The sequence below is a fragment of the Anolis carolinensis genome, chromosome 5 (assembly GCF_035594765.1).
Source record: "Anolis carolinensis isolate JA03-04 chromosome 5, rAnoCar3.1.pri, whole genome shotgun sequence".
Lineage (NCBI taxonomy): Eukaryota > Metazoa > Chordata > Lepidosauria > Squamata > Dactyloidae > Anolis > Anolis carolinensis.
Window position 1 is genome coordinate 65950522 of NC_085845.1, and position 17074 is coordinate 65967595.

The 17074-nt window shown below is 39.7% G+C and overlaps 1 protein-coding gene across 1 annotated transcript in view; it reads left to right on the top strand.

The window, feature by feature from the left end:
* Positions 1-17074, top strand: part of wwc2 (WW and C2 domain containing 2) — a 186220-nt gene that overhangs the window by 106015 nt on the left and 63131 nt on the right. The window contains exons 6-9 of the mRNA XM_008111832.3: positions 4054-4183; positions 4983-5132; positions 7320-7393; positions 10375-10614. Coding sequence (XP_008110039.2) covers positions 4054-4183; positions 4983-5132; positions 7320-7393; positions 10375-10614 — 594 coding nt within the window. The remainder of the gene's footprint in view (positions 1-4053; positions 4184-4982; positions 5133-7319; positions 7394-10374; positions 10615-17074) is intronic.

Consider the following 17074-nt stretch of genomic DNA (forward strand, 5'->3'; position numbering starts at 1 on the left):
TTCAGGGAAGGGGGCAAAGTAAAAAGAAAGGTCAATAGGTAGGTGGTGGAAAGAAAGCAGAGAAGATTTTAGGAAGAATTGTGTAGAAGGCAGAAGAACAAAAAGGAGTAGAAAGATGAAAAAGTGAATTTGAAAATCAACATGGAAAGGCATCAAGTGCGAAAGCACAACAGAAGAAGAATGATATTGATATCAGACTTGTTGATATCCAGAAAGAAAATTGCAGACTAGCTTTATCATTTAATGCAGGTGAGGAAAGTGGAAACAGCTTGGGAAAACTAACATAAAGATACAATGCAGCTGTCATTTAGTACTATACTAATTTGGATACCTGGCATTGCCTGGGTTATTTGAAAAAGTCAGTTTTTTGATTGTACAAAATGCATAAGGTTGTGAATTAACTACAACTGACATCATGCCAGGTTAACCCCGAGAAACTCCCATTAGTACTTAAAGTTTGTTATGTTGGGCAAGTTTGTTCTAGATGCATCATGAGCAGTATTTAATGTGCTCTCTGTCTGTAGGGTAAACTGCAACTCCCACTATGGTGAGTCAGTCCCCTCAAACCCCTCCAGTAGGTTGAATTAGTCATGGGAGTTCTGTGTGCCAAATTTGGACCAGGTCCATCATTGGTGGTGGTCACAGTTTCTCTCATTGTGGGTGAACTATAACTCCCAGAAAGAAAGGTCAGTTCCCCCCAAATCCCTCCAGTAATCAAATTGTGACATATCAGGTATGTGTGCCAGATCCATCAATGTTTGGGTTCACGGTGCTCTCTGGATGTAGGTGAACTACAACTTCTCCAAATCAAGGTGAATTTTCCCCAAAGACTTCTAGTATTTTTTTTGCTGGTTATGGGGGGACTCTATGTGCCAAGTTTGGTCCAATTTCATCTTTTGTGGAGTTCAGAGTGCTCACTGATTGCAGGTGAACTATAAAATCCCAGTACCCACAATTCCAAAATGTCCAGGCCTATTCCCCTCAAAACCCACCAGTATTCAAATTTGGGCATATCGGATATGCATGCCAAGTTTTATCCAGATCCATCATTGTTTGGATTCACAGTGGGCTCTGGATGTAGGTGAACTGCAACTCCTATAAATCCCTCTAAAGACCTCCAAGTTAGTTCCAGGCCCATCATTGGTGGAGTTCAGAGTGCTCTTAGAGTGTAGGTGAAGTATACAACCTAGTACCTACAACTCCTATAAATCATGGTGAATTCTCCTCAAACCTTTCAATTTTTTTGTTTGCTGTGTGCCGTATGAAAGAATAGGAAAGGGTTATGGGAGAGGCAGTGGGTGGAGTCATGCAAATTCCACACCAATTGAGAGAGTAAGGAACACTACTCTCTCAACGCCGGACAGTGGCGCAGGCTGTTGAGCAGCTGCAATAAATCACTCTGACCATGAGGTCATGAGTTCGAGGCCAGCCCGTGGCGGGGTGAGTACCCGTCAATTAAAAATTAAAAATAGCCCCTGCTCGTTGCTGACCTAGCAACCCAAAAGATAGTTGCATCTATCAAGTAGGAAATAAGGTACCACTTATAAAAGTGGGGAGGCAAGTTTAAATAATTTACGACCTGGAATAAGGAAGTGCCGTCAGAGTGGATGATGAAGCAGCTGCTCCCCCCTGTGGCCAGAATCGAACATCCCCTCAGAAGAAGGTTAAATTGCGTCTGTCTGTCTCAGTCTCTGTTTGATGTGTTTATGGGCATTGAATGTTTGCCCTATGTGTGTTATAATGTGATCCGCCCTGAGTCCCCTTCGGGGTGAGGAGGGCGGAATATAAATACTGTAAATAAATAAATAAATAAATAAATAAATAAATAAACACTAGGATGTCTGTGGTGGAGGAAAAACAAAAAATCTAGGATGAAATTGTCCCCATTTGAAAGCCACCACTTGTGGTGGGCAGTATGGTGTTTGTGGAGGACATTGGCAGGGCTCTTGGACATGTTTACGGCACTCTCTATAACGTGCAATGTCATTGGAAGGAGAGCCATTGGTTTCTCCTGACTAGCGGGAGTTATAGCTATTTATGGAAGTGGGAGCCTGTCTGTGGAAGTCAACACCCCAGCCACACACACGCATACATATTTTCACTTTTAATATATATATTGATTTGGTAAATACTGATGGAGCTCAGTATTTCTCTGAGCTGACTGCTCCCTTCTACTGAGCCCTGTTGACTGAACAAAATATTTTGAGAAGGGCAGCCATGAAATCTAAGCAGCTGCTTCAAAGCAACATGGAGAAACAGGAGTCATTGGCATACAGTTTTAAAAAACCTTCTTTTCAGGATAGGACTCCTGTGTTGAGATTCCTTCTCTTGCCTACAGGCCTAGAGGGAGCGGTGGGGTGGGGGGTGGGGGTCCTGAAACCGAAGGTTAGGCTTTGCTGTCTGGATCCCCAGTAATGGTATACTTGGCATCACAAGTATTATAAGTATGCCTGGGTCAAGTGGGGTCTTGTTGAGTCCCATGTGGAAGCAAAACAAGCTTTCGTGTCAAGGAACAGGTAGAACTACAATGTAATAATTGGTGGTTGGTTATTAGTAATTTTAATAGGATTGTTTAGTTAGATCTGTAATTAATTGCCATCAGGATTGAAGGAGTCAGAGCACTGTTTTTCCTGCTATTTATTTATTGAATGTGTATTACTTTGTTTGTAAATTTGATTGTTAGCATTAGAAATCAATCAATTGTGGGTTGAAGAAAAAGGTATGACTAGAAAAAAGAGAATGCAAATTTCTTTCTATTCACATTTTCTATGGAAGATGTTCATTTCAGAATAGCTTCTTCGTGTATAGAAATCATGTGGCTTTGAATACAGGTCAGCCCAAAGAAGAAGAAAAAATCTGAAAAATGAACAATGGTATAAACTCTTGTTTCCTCAGATATATTTAAGTTGCAGCTGGACATTTAGACAAATTGCCAAAAGAAAAGGGAAATGTGTTGTTCAAGGCTTTCATGGCCAGAATCACTGCGTTGCTGTAAGTTTTCTGGGCTGTATGCCCATGTTCCAGAGAAGTTAGCCATAGCAGAACACTTGATGAACCAATCTGGACACAGCATATTATTTGAGAACACAGAAATGCTGGACCATTCCAACAACCACCATGTCAGACTAAACAGAGAAGCCATTGAAATCCACAAACATGTGGACAATTTCAACAGAAAGGAGGAAACCATGAAAATAAACAAAATCTGGCTACCACTGTTAAATAAACTCTAAAATTAGGACAGTAAATAAAGAGCAACACTCAAAATACAGGGGAATTCCAGACAGAAAACAGTCAGGGCCAGCTAACACCTCCCAACAAATGATTCCCCCAGGCAGGAAGCAGCCAGGTTTTGAAGCTGCAAGGCTATTTAATGCTAATCAAGGTAGCCAATTGCAGCAGACAAGAGTTCTTTCTCCCACCCTGGACAGTCCACAGATATATAAAATTCACTTGCCTAGTTTCCAACAGACCTCACAACCTCTGAGAATGCCTACCATAGATGTGGGCAAAACATTAGGAGAGAATGCTTTTGAAACATGGCCATACAGCCCGAAAGACTCACAGCAACCTAGAAAAGGGAAATGTTACCAACTGATTTTCCGTATGTATCTCTGAAAGCTATACAGTTTACTATATACTTGCCTGGAAGTAAGTCCCCTATGTTGAGAAAACCTTACTCACATAAGTGTGGCTAATGATTTCAGCCTTGATTTCAAGTGACTTGAGTCATTTTTCCAAGCCAATTAGAGCTCAGGCTGTTGAATTTCTTCTGCAGCATGTCTAAGATTTTCCTTTGTAAAAGATGTTGTTTTTTAGGAAGGAAGTCGTCGAAGAAGTAGGACTAAGTCAGAGAATTTGAGAGCATTTGTTGCTTAGATTAAAGAACTCCCTCTCCTTTTGTGTTCTGATCAAGTAGCGTGCTATTTTGCTGTGGGAAATAATATTTTTAGAAATATCTGTTCATTCCTTTCCCCAATACTCTTTCCTTTTGAATGGCAGGAACAACATTCTTTTTCTGTAGTTAACACCAATCTCTCTCTGTTTTTTCAGAATTGACCAAAAAATGTCCGGAGGCCAGAGTGGTTATGAACTAAGTGAAGCCAAAGCCATTGTGAATGAATTGAAATCTATCAGAAAGGCTATAAGCTCTGGTGAGAAAGAGAAGCAAGATTTAATGCAGGTAATTTGATACTGTTTGCACTCCACCATTAGCTAATTGGTTTGCTAATTGTGGTTCTTCATTTTGCTTTCTTGAAAGACTTATTTTTTTAGACAGGGTCTTAATAAATGTAGACTAGTGTTTTTAAAATGCAAATATCACCTTTGACAATATTGATTCATCCATCAAATTGATTGATAAAGTCTTGACGAAGAGTTTTGGTTACCTCTTTGTATCTTAGGGCTCATCTATACTGGGCAGGTTAGCCTGATGTAAATCTGCCCCAGAGCAGGATTTGTGCTGAATCCTGGGCAGCCTGGCATTGCATCTGCTCCTCTGGGCTGTCAACCATTGCTGTGAGGTAGCCACTGAGCTCTCTCTGAGTCCTGGCTGTCACAGTCAGCTCTATTAATGTCAGAATGGGGTGCTTACACAACCAACAAAAGGAAGGGCACAGTCTAAGTTAGGAGCAGTGGTAACACCGGCACAATATATCCTTTTTTCTGTAATGGTCAGCACAGGGAAATGATACGGATGCTGATGTCCAGTCTGGACAGCAGATTGGGCTGCATCAGACCCATTCCCACTGTCCAGACTGCTCCAAAGCCCCAGGAAACTCTGGAGTGTCCTCCTATTTTGCCCAAAGCAGGGCAGAGTTGGTTTAAAGTGAAAAAATGATACTGGAAGTCACTGTACATCATGGAAACAGCCAATTTATGGTGCGTACGGGGTTTAGTATAGGTTAGCCCTTAGTCTCACTCCTCCATTGCCTCCTCCCTCCCATCATGAAATAGTCACTATTTTTGTGGTTCTTTTGCAGAGTCTTGTGAAGTTGCGGGAGAGGTTCCTCTTAGACCAAACTATTCACAGGTCATCAGAACCAGATATGAAGTGCAGCCAAGTCCACTCTCATCTTTCTCTCTCGCGACAAACTTTGGATGCAGGGTCTCAGACGGACATTTCTGGTGAGGTAAGTGTTTCATACGTTTTGCGAGTGGGAAAGGGAGAACATAGTTGCAAAAATATTCTTGAAGGGATTTCAGTCCAATTGGTGGTAACTAATGATGTGAATCCCCAGCTGTTCAAGATGGCTGTAACATAACATCTTGCTGATATTAAAATCAGGTTAGTCAAGGCATACTTTTTCAGTTTTCTTGGGAATTCTGAAGCCTGGATTTGACAGGAATAGTTTTAAATACTAGGACCAGAAACCCCTTAAATAGAGCTAAGTTATGAGGTCAAGTTTTTAACACTATTTAGAACAGTGGTTCTCAACCTGTGGTCTGTGGACTACCAGTGGTCCACAAAAACTAAAATATGGTCCGCGGCTTCAGTGTTACTACTACGGATAATAACACAGCCCAACCAAAGAAAGTTTTTTCTTGATGTCTTCGTTTTTAGACCTGTTTCTGGGGTTATTTGGGATACTTATTCAGAAAATTTATTTGGCTAGACCACATCAGCTCTAGATTATTAAATACGGTTTTCTATGGGTGAGCAGATGATAACATATGTTCTGTATCAGAAACTAGAGCTGATGTGGTCTATCCAATGCAATTTTCTGAATCGGCACCCCAGATAACCAAACCGAATCTAAAGTTAACCAAAAACTGATTCGTAACCCTTTTGGTACTGATGATGGAGAGTGGTCCCTGGTAAAAAAAAAAAGATTGGGAACCACTGGTTTAGAATATAGTATATATACAAAAATGTATTGACTAGTAACTACATTTATAGTACTAATATATTGTCAATACCTATAACAGAGATAAATTTCTGTGAAATGTAAACCGTTTTTCAGAAAAGCAATTTTAAAATAATGGCAGGAAATGACATTTGTGTAAACTATCATATTTTTAAGAATGGATATCTAACCCTCTTATGTGGGGTTGTTGTTTGAAATATTTGTAAAATGTTTATAGCCAACCTCAGTGCTTCAGACTCTGTGTACTTCTCACCATTTTTGTGTAAATCTCCCCTCATTTTGTAACTTTGTCCCCCATCATTCCCAGGTGAGAAAGAAAGCATGTTTGTTGGGCTCCCAAGAGTAAATGTTATCCTAAGTGTTATGGTAAACTGGCTGGGATTTCTGGGAGTTGTAAAACATCTGGGGACCCTAGGTTGAGAAGCACTGTCCTAGAGGGATAATGTGCCTCAAACTGGCTTTAAATTGAACAATATGTCCATAACCTCATAATTTTGAGATACATTGAACCCCACTTCATTTCCTTCCATCAGCTCAGTGTGTCATTTGACTTTGTGTATGTTGTTTTCACTTCTGAGTTCTTCCAAGATTTCCTAATATCCAGTGAATAATTTAATATTGTGGATTCCAGCAAGTCCCATATATAGTTGTCTTATGATTTGTTGATGACACATTATTAATTTCTAAACTGGGATAATTTTGAATCCAGTCATCATTACTATTTCCAGCTAGGACTTCAAATCTACGTACCTTTGGGAGAGGGTTAAATAATTATATAATATATACTTATTATTCAATAAACTATGCTCATTTTTCCAGAAAGGAGATTGTAAAAATAAACTCAAAGAAAAGTCAAGTTTAAAGCTTCATCATTGAGTAAAGATTTCATCCAAAATACATTTTGTACATCTGAAACTGACTGATGGAATTAACATTTTAGCAACTTAAAAATCTTCAGGATCTTGTTGACTGATAATGCCAGCCATAAGTTTATATCCACAAATGTTTTCCAGATGCTGGCATATTTCTTTAAGGTAGCATGATGAAAGGATGTGGAAGTGATTGTACTAGGATTTTCTGAGAAGGAGCCCAAACATGAATGTGGTTTTTAGCAATCTCGATTTCATTGAAGTGCTACTTTGAACTGCATTGATCTCCACCAAAGTTCTGAGTTCAAAGTAAGAAGTAACAACTTGGGATGTATTAAATGTTGCTTCAAAGTAGACCTTAAACACAATTGTAGCTGCTTGTACTAAATTCTGTCCCAAGGTGATTTAGCAGTAGAAAATATAAATTCCATGTGAGTAATTATGAGCTTTTGTACTGAAAACCAATTGTTACTTTTTTGAAATGTGTCACTAGCTGCTTAGATAATTTTAGGTAATTAAATCATTTCCTTTCGTTTTCTTTTAAAAACGATTTGTTCAGTAAGCTTGGTCGTTTTGTCAACAGGTTGATGTCAGAAACATGTCCAATTTAGCTGAAAAGGTCAAACTGAGTCTTCAGTATGAAGATGCCAAAAGAAGGTAATGACAGGGTTCATTTCTTTGTTAAATGTGATTTTATACCCGTTTATAAAGCTTTGGAGCCAATCTAATGCTTGCAGTGACATCTACTGGTTGCATCTACCAGAAACTTTGCTTTACATTTTTATGAAGGTCATTTTATTCTAAGCTGCATAAACTCTTAGTATTGGAATTTTTTGTGTCAGGAGTAACTTGAGAAACTTGAGGTCACTTCTGGTGTGAGAGAATTGGCCGTCTGCAAGGATGTTGCCCAGGGGATGCCCTGATACTTTGACGTTTTTACCATCCTTGTGGGAGGCTTCTCTTACATTCCTTCATGGAGCTGGAGCTGATCGAGGGCTCATCCGCACTCTCCCCAGGTTGGTTTCAAACCGGCAACCTTCAGGTCAGCAACCCAACCTGCCAGCACAAGGGTTTAATCCACTGCGCCACTGGGGGCTCCAGTATTGGATTACTTGTGTGTTTTGAAAAAAATCATACAGAGGTTCAGAAGAGTGGCAGCCAAATTATTCTGCTTCTACTTTGAAGCACTAAAATGCAAATTCAATAAATTGGGATATTATTTGCAGGTTTGGTTCACCTTCCTAGCCTTGTACACACAGTAAAATTGATCCTAACACTGTATCAGAAGTGGCTATTTGCATAAAGTTTTTCCATACTGGAAAAAAGTCATGTGCAAATTGGTAGGGAGAGATGATAACTCTTCGGAATTCTTATTGAAAATACTTAAAATGTGAAATTAATCAGTCCTAAAATAGAAGGAACACAGTGGATCAACATAAATATAGCATACAAGGCTTTGTTTAAAGCCAGTCAGAACTGAAAATTAAAGGAATGACTCCATACAGACAGTAAACACACAACTTCCCACATAATATGTGAAGCTACTTCAGAAACCATATTCAAGGGGTGGAGGAGGAGGATCTCTGGATTAAAAATCCTATTGGGGACCCAATAATCCGTCATTGTACTGGATGAGTTGTCAGTATCAGTAACCTGTGGAGACAATCCAATTTTACTTTTTAAAAAGGAAAATGGTATGAGAAGTAATCATAGGGATAGTTCAGAAAAAGGGTCCAATTAGCAAAAATGAATAAGAGAAAACCAACTATGATAGTCTAAGAAATGAACTGTAAAATAAGTGGAGTTGGGAAAGAGACTCAGAAGTGGACTGTGGCGAAGGGCTTCTTGGCCACACTCTACTTCTGAGCCTCTCTCCAAACTTCAGTCAATTTCCACAGTGTAGCATTGTGGAAGATAGGCTTTCCAGTGGAAGATAGGCTTTCGGTTAGCCATTCTTTCCTCCTTCAACATTTCAACAAGCATACAGTAAAGTTTCTAGAATGTTTGAGGGAGGCCTCAAATAAACCCTTCAGCATATTGAAAGGCTGGTGTTAACAAACAGTGCCAGTCAAGAGGGTTGAAACCCTAATTTGCAGAGGACAAGTATGGAATCAATTGAGATTTTGCATAATATATTAACTTCCTTGACGCTGATAAAAAGATATTTCCTCAAAGAAAAAGAGGGCATTTTAGTGTTCATGCTACTTTTGCATGTTTTCAGAAAAATAGTACAGTAGAGTCTCACTTATCCAACACTCACTTATCCAACGCATTTTTGTAGTCAATGTTTTCAATATATCGTGATATTTTGGTGCTAAATTCGTAAATACAGTAATTACTGCATAGCATTATTGCATATTGAACTACTTTTTTCTGTCAAATTTGTTGTATAACATGATGTTTTGGTGCTTAATTTGTAAAATCATAACCTAATTTGATGTTTAATAGGCTTTTCCTTAATCCCTCCTTATTATCCAACATATTCGGTTATCCAACGTTCTGCCGGCCCGTTTATGTTGGATAAGTGAGACTCTACTGTATATACAAATGAAAGGTTTGTCAATACAATGTGTAAAAATATGTCCCTCCTTCTTCATTAATTTTCAGGAGTGTTGGGGATTTCTGGGGCAGGGAAGTTAAACTTCTGGGGTAAGGGATTACATTTGTGGCCAGTTTTGAAACGTCCTAGGTGGTTTTCAGCTGAAAAATATCCCCAATTCAGAACATTAGTTTTCTTAAATGGAGCTAGGCCTTTTATGGGCTATCGAGGACGATAAAAGTAGGATTCAGGAGCCATATGTGAGCTCTGGATTGCATTTTCCACACATTCAGTGTAAACCATCTTTTGATCGACTTTCGATTGCACACATCATGGCAGTGAAAGTGGGAAAGGAGATTTGAGTAGGTGGTAGGGTGAGATGTGTTCTTGGTTGTGCCAATCACTATGCATAGGTGAGTGGCTGTATCCATATTTATCCACCCTAAGTTCTAGTATGAAAAGCATCATGAGTTGTCTGTAAGGACTACTTAGGTTGGATTGGAACAAACACTGCATAGAAATGATCTGGGTTATTGTGGGGCAAGGTCACCTTAACATGACCTTGGCCTTCATTAGTCTGAGGATAATCTGAATTCTGGGCCAGAATTCTGACAATTCCCCAATTTTGGCCCCATTTTGGAACAGAACTGGCTGCCATTGTTCTCACTACATCCCTGGGGACACACGATGATAGTGACATTGGCCGGGGCAATGAGCAGTCAGGGAAGTGGTGGTGGGAGAAGATGGATTACTCCTCTCCTCCATCCCTCATCTCCCTGTTGCCCCAGATGACGTCACTGTGGCCAACAAGTAGTACCAGTGTTGTGGCTGAGAGGGACAGAACATGGAGGACCGGAGGGGAATTTAGGGTGGCTGAGAGGGAGTGCCTCTGTGAACCTGACCAGTGCACACCTTGTAGAGTTGACCTGGTTAACTGGGTCAGTGTAGATCTGCCTTAAGACTTCTGATTCTTCTAATTATATCATACTGACTTGCAAGGCCTAAATATGTATTTATTAAATTAAGGAGAGTTTTGGATGCCTGGTACTCATCTTTTCTTCTTTCTCTCCCAATTGTCCTCTTTCCCTTTGTGTTTTAGGATGGCAAACTTAAAGATTGAGCTGTCTAAGTTAGATAGTGAAGCTTGGCCAGGAGCACTGGATATTGAGAAGGAAAAGTTGATGCTGATTAATGAAAAAGAAGAGCTTCTGAAAGAGCTTCAATTTGTCACCCCTTGCAAACGCTCTCAAGATGAATTGAAGCATCTGGAAATGGAAAGGAAGAGACTGGAAGAGGAACTATCTGTGAAAAACACACCAAGTGATGAACTTACAGAAAGGTTACAAATAATCCTTCTTTCTAATATTAAGTACTCCTTTCTTTCCTTTAACCTTTATATTCATTGTTTAGTCTGAACTGTGCCTTGATGGGCCACTTTGCTTCAGTAGCTGTTCAGTGTAGATTTTAATTAAATTTATTATTAGTCCACTGGGCAGTAATGCAAGGGGAATTTGACACTGTGACAGAACTCACAGAGTTCATATTCATTCAATCCTTCTGTCACTCCACATTTGCGACCAGCAGGAAAATACCTGGCCTGATGTTCAAAAAAAAGTCAGCGGTTCACAAGAATTCATTGGCAGGTTTTATAGTTTTGGCTGTGACGGGGATGAATTCTTTCTTGCTAATGTTCTTCTCGTTGCCTCAGCATGTGAACTTCTTTCCTTGGACAAATACAGGGTGTTTTGAAAAGATGGACCCAGTTTGAAATTGCTATATCTCTGCAAACACAAACTTCACATGAATGAAACTTACCAGTTTAAAGGGTGGGGTATGAAATTTCAAATTATTGCCACTTGATGCCTTTCCTGGCATACAGATATCTCCTAGCCTCAGTCATTTACAAGATGGTGATCCTGCAACATAAAGCGTTCTGTGTTTTGCAGTTCAGTAAAACTGAACCTGTAATTGTGGTGCAGCATGCATTTCAGTAGTGTTTTGGCATTGATCTGCCAATGCCAGAAAGCATTTGCCGTTTGTATAATTTTGTGTAATTGTAACATGTTGCCCCTGGTGGCACAGTGTGTTAAAGTGCTGAGCTGCTGAACTTGCAAACCGAAAGGTCCCAGGTTCAAATCCCGGGAGCGGAATGAGCACCCGCTGTTAGCCCCAGCTCCTGCCAACCTAGCAGTTCGAAAACATGCAAATGTGAGTAGATCAATAGGTACCGCTCCGGCAGGAAGGTAACGGCGCTCCATGCAGTCATGCCGGCCACATGACCTGGAGATGTCTATGGACAACGCCGGCTCTTCGGCTTAGAAATGGAGATGAGCACCAACCCCCAGAATCGGTCACGACTGGACTTAACGTCAGGGGAAACCTTTACCTTACTAACATGTTGCCATTGTGGCATATGCTGCTTTGAAATTGGGTCCATCGTTTTGAAACACTCTGTATTATTACTATTTTACCTCACGTTCTTGGATATAAACAATTAAAACACATTGCTTTAAGTTCAGAAGGCAGACCTGCAATGACCAGACTTCTTTTATTTGTAGTGTAATCCACATCATAGTATATCAACTTTCCATACTTGACAAAATATGTTCAGGAAGAGACTAGAAGTCTTATCATGTAAAATATAATGTACGTATATACATCTGCATCTTGCACGATTCTTGTTTATTTCAGGATACATGGCTACTTGCTATATGCAAATAGAGCCAGCCATAACAGTATAAAAAAGGCATTTCTTCCCAGTAATCAGTGGAATTTTGGCTGGGTTTCCAGAATTACCATTTCTAAACAGCATGCAAATGGATTTGTTTCCATTGGTCTTCTGCCTCTTCAAACAGGAAAGTTTTTAATTGGTTCTTGAAATAAGACAGGGAGGTTTGGTATCTGCACAGTGGCCGATAGGAAGACACTCCAGAGGGTCACCACTTCCCGACCGCGAATCATTGCCACCCTCTTCCCTTGTTGGAAGAACTCTATAATTCTTGCTGCCTTAAGAAAGCTCAGAGTATTCTTGGGGATCCATTTTACCCGGCATATTATTTTTTTATTCCCATCTGGCAGATGGTACAGGGTGACAAGAACAAACAGACTGAAGGATAGTTTTTATCCTAGAGCTGTGTCTATGTTGAACTCTGTGGAAACCATTGATGTGGCATGGGGGAATGTGTGATGGTGGTGGGGTGTGTGTGTGTGTGTGTGTGAAGGGATGGTTGTGTTGTTTTGTGGTGTGTGGGGGGGGGAGCATGTAATTTCATTGTGAAATAGCACAATGACAAATAAAGCTATTCTATCCTATTTAGCACCATCATTATCCATGGTGTTTCTAGAGAGAGAGAAAAACCCAAGAAAAAACAGTTCCCTGCCCTTATACTTACAATCTAAAGACGGACTCACCAGGAACAGGGATCACATTGAAACAGGGAATTATGTCCAGCAGAAACTGCCACTCCTTCTCTGCCTTCAAGACCAGGGCAGTAGCAGTCTTTAGACTGATAGGTTGTCATGTTATAATTTCAACATCAGATGAATAATTGCATTGTCTAAACCCATTGTAGAGTAAATAAAGATGCCATTTTAAGTGACATATGCAACAGTGTAAGCTAACCTTCAGTACATATCCTTTCCTCTATCTGTCATGGACACAGAGTATTAATAAATAAGTTAGAATGGATTTGCCCGGAAAAAGTATAAACCTCCCTTGGTAAGATCTTGCTTCCAAAGGCATAGTTCACTGCAGTCATTTAAAATGTTCAGAAATGTTCTTCTTAATCTCAAAGGGAAGAAGATTGAGTAAAGCCCAAATCATTGTTGAAAACTAAAGGAAGAAAAACAGCAACTCCGTTTTCAGCTGGACTTAAGTGAGGATCTATTGTACCTTTTCCCCCAGAACATTTATAAGCCTAAAATTCTGGTGCATTCAAGCATCCACAGTAATAGATGTGTGTGTTCTTTCCCTTAAAAAACATTTTTGGCTGTGCATGTCTGTTTTTTAAGGGACTTTTTAATTCAATGCTTTTGAAATATAAACCGTTTGTCTACTTTGTGGAATTGTGCCTCTGGCAAGGTATTGTCCTATCCACAGAGGAATGAAAAAATGGTCTTTAAAGTAAATGCTAGCAGCTTTTTTCACAATGTATGCATCAAGGTACAATAGCAAGCAAGCAACACTATTCAGATGAGGATGAAAATAAGATCCAATATCCAATATCAAGAGCTTTTTGGATTAGAATGTTCAAAAATCCTGCAAATTGAAGTTCCATAATTGGAGTAGTTTTCACAGTCATGCATTGACAGCCCAACTTTTCTGCTACTGAAGGTGAGAAGAGAGGTATATTGCTTCCATCTGCTTTATACTGTTGCTTCCTCTCATAGCAAACACTTTAGCCTTTCCTGCCATCCCTTGCTTCCATAATTACCCCCCCCCCCCCACCACAATATACTTCTCTTCTCATTTTCTAAATGCTGGTATCTTTGGAACCCAAAGAACCAGGTATTGTCAGTAGTAAATGTTGGTGGTATAGATGTGTTGTCGAAGGCTTTCATCACCAAAATCACTGGGTTGCTTTGAGTTTTCCGGGCTGCATGGCCATGTTCTGGAACATCGCTATACAGCCCAGAAAACTCACAGCAACCTGTTGGTGGTATTGTTGATGGTAAATGTTCTCTCGGTTGACCTAGTCATTCCATATTTATTCTTAGGGATTTTAATATCAACACTGACTTTTATTGTAAACTTTTCATTTCCTTCCTCATATATCTCTATTCTTTGGCTTTAATTTTTTCTAGTATTCCCACTCACCCACCCACTCCATTGGTCACTATTTTTGGTTAACTTTTCATGAAGGTTTGTAATATTATCTGCTTAAACATTCAGCAACTTTTAATACTCTTACCCATATTTCTTTTAAAATATTTAAAATATTTTAAAATATTTAAAATATTTAAGGTGTCAGGTGCAGGCAGTTATACTTAGATTGAAATCAGTGGTACTCGTTAGATATGTGTGTGGTCACCATTTCTCCCATTTCTTCTGTTCTTTCGCACAGTCTTTTTTATTAATCCCCGAGCAAACAAAAAGTAAACCCTCATTTACTCTCCTCTTCCACAAAGTCATCTCTCTTCCTTATCTGAAAATGAGAAGCCTTGTTAAAATGCCTTGGAGAGTGCGTGGTGACCAAGGCCCTCTCCTCTTCCCTCCTCCTTGGCTCATGGAGCTGCCACCTTGGGTCGTTGCTGCTGCTGCTGCTCTGCTTAGCTGGGCGCCTTCCTCTCCTCTGAATCTCCTCCTCCATCTCTCATCAAAGGAAGAAGGACTCAAAGGAGGAAGAGGAGGGGGGCTGGAGGCGCCTTTCTTGCATGAGAGATGGAGGAGGAGATTCAGGAGGAGAGGAAGGCGCCCAGCCAGGCAGCAGCAGCAAGCAACGACCCAAGGTAGGAGCTCCAAGACAAACCATGCCATTGCCCAAAATGATAGGAAGGAGAGGGGAATTCCCCCTCCTTGCCGCCAGTTAAAAAAGAAGTGAAATAGTGGGGCTGGGCACTGGGCTATGTGTGGTATGTGGAACATCTTTGACATTTGGCAGGAAGAAATTGTGCCCTGCCATCCTCCCTCCTGCTGCTTCTCCTGGAGAACATAGAGGGCAGGGTCAGCGGGGGGGGGGGGGGGGGGGATGTTTTTAAGGAGATTTTATTTATAGAAAGAAAAAAATCCCTAAAAATCGGGAGATAACCCAAATGTTATAGAACTTAGTGGGCTAAAAGTGGTAGATGTTCCCTTCATGTGTGGCAGTTTTCACCCCTCTAGCCCTAAAACTGAGGGGAAGGAAAGCCTGGGGAAGCCCGCCCATAGTGCCAATGGGTTGAAAATTTTCATATTTTTGGATGCAGAACAAAAACACCCATTCGGAAACACCCGTTTTTGGAAGGCTCTCCAAAACAAAAACGGGGGCCTTACGAATGAAACAAACAAAAATGGATAGCAATGCTATACAAATGCACAAGAGTTGGCTTGTTAATCTTGAATACATCTGGAACACCCAATAGCTCTTTTTTGTCTCAATTTTCTTTTTCATTTGAAGTTTCTTAAGACTTAATTCTCCTCTTTCTTTCTTCATTGCTATATGTTGCTTCTTTCCAGTCTCTTTTTATTCTCCTGACTCACAGTATCTAGGGTTTTAGCTCATGTGTTCTATTCCTTTCTTCTCTGCCCTTTGTTCAATAATACCATATATACTCCTGTATAAGTCCACTTCATCTATAAGTGGAGGGCAGGTTTGGGGGCAGAGCAAAATTGTGGATTTTGATATGACCCGTGGATAAGTTGACAATTATTATATGGAGAGGGGAAAGAGCATTTGCTACCCAGAAAACCATCTGCCCCTTACAGCCACCACCTTTTTCCCATCCAGACATCTTAAAAAAGCCAAAAATTGTTCTGTGGTGGAGAGAGTAGAAGTATTGGTGCTTGCTTCCTTTGGGTTCTCCCATGATGGACTGAGCTTTAGACTTTCACCACTCTACTCATAGAAATGGATGACTCCATTTATAACAGTTGGGGTAGATTACTCACATTGACCATGGGTAAGTCGATCCAGGTTTTTAGGTCAACTTTTTGATTAAAATTTCTAAATTTATACATGAGGGTAGTTCCAATTGTCTTACAGACATTATCTTCTTTGATCTTACATCATTATCTTCAAATCATACAAGGCAGAATTTACTGTGTTTCTCTCTCAAACCTTCATTTCTGTCTTTTCTTTCTCTTTCATTTGACAACATGACATTTCAGATTACTGAGAAACCTAAGGAAGCGAGACGTTACAACACTCCAAATTGTTTTATGAAATATGGCAGCATTTTATTTCTTATGTTAGCAGAAAGGATATTTATTGGACTCTTATCAGCACATACTAACTTATGGAGGGACCTGTTATTGTGGTTACCCGCTATGTATGTGACAAGTAAAAATACTTTTATATGTATGCGTATTTTTTAGCATTTTGTTTCCTTTTTTATGAATCTGATTATATACTATTGCAGATGTTTATTATCGCTAATGTGTGATTTTACGTATGTGTCATTTGAGATCTGAATAATACTGTAAGAGCATAAATATCCTCAAGGTGCCAGATCCTGGTTAATAGTTAGATGGGATATTACCAATTAATTCCTGGTGCTGTAGGCTACATTTCTGAGCAAGGAACTGGAAAAAGCACCTCTGAATATTCCTAGCCTGAAAAAAACATAAATGCATGAGAGTGCCATTGTGATTTATAGTAAATGGGGAGGGGCACACCTAAGATTTAGTGTATTGTCTTTTGATCTTTCTCTGTATTATCTGAGCTCACTCAACTGTTTTAGCTACTTTGTCAATCCTCTTGTAGCATTGTTAACATTTGTCATTTTTAGTGTTACTAAAACTCTTTATTTTATTCAGGCCTGAATACTACTTTGCGATGGTTGTAGAAATATGATGTCCATCAACCTTCATGTTTTCAGCTTTATACCAATGAAATCTGTCCTCAGATGATATTCTTGTTTATTTTTACATTACTTTTCAATCATATTTCTCTATATATTTCTCTTCACTAGCTTCTTCTACTGTTTCACGTTCTTAACTCTTCCTTTTTTCTATTTTCTTTCCTGAATTCACCAAGCACTAATCTTCTTAAATCTCCAATCTTTTGTGCGGTTTATTGGGCCATATTTTTCTGACTTTATCCTTCAGAATATTTGATTGGCCTCTCTGCTTCATTGCACAATATTCAAATCATATTCCATAT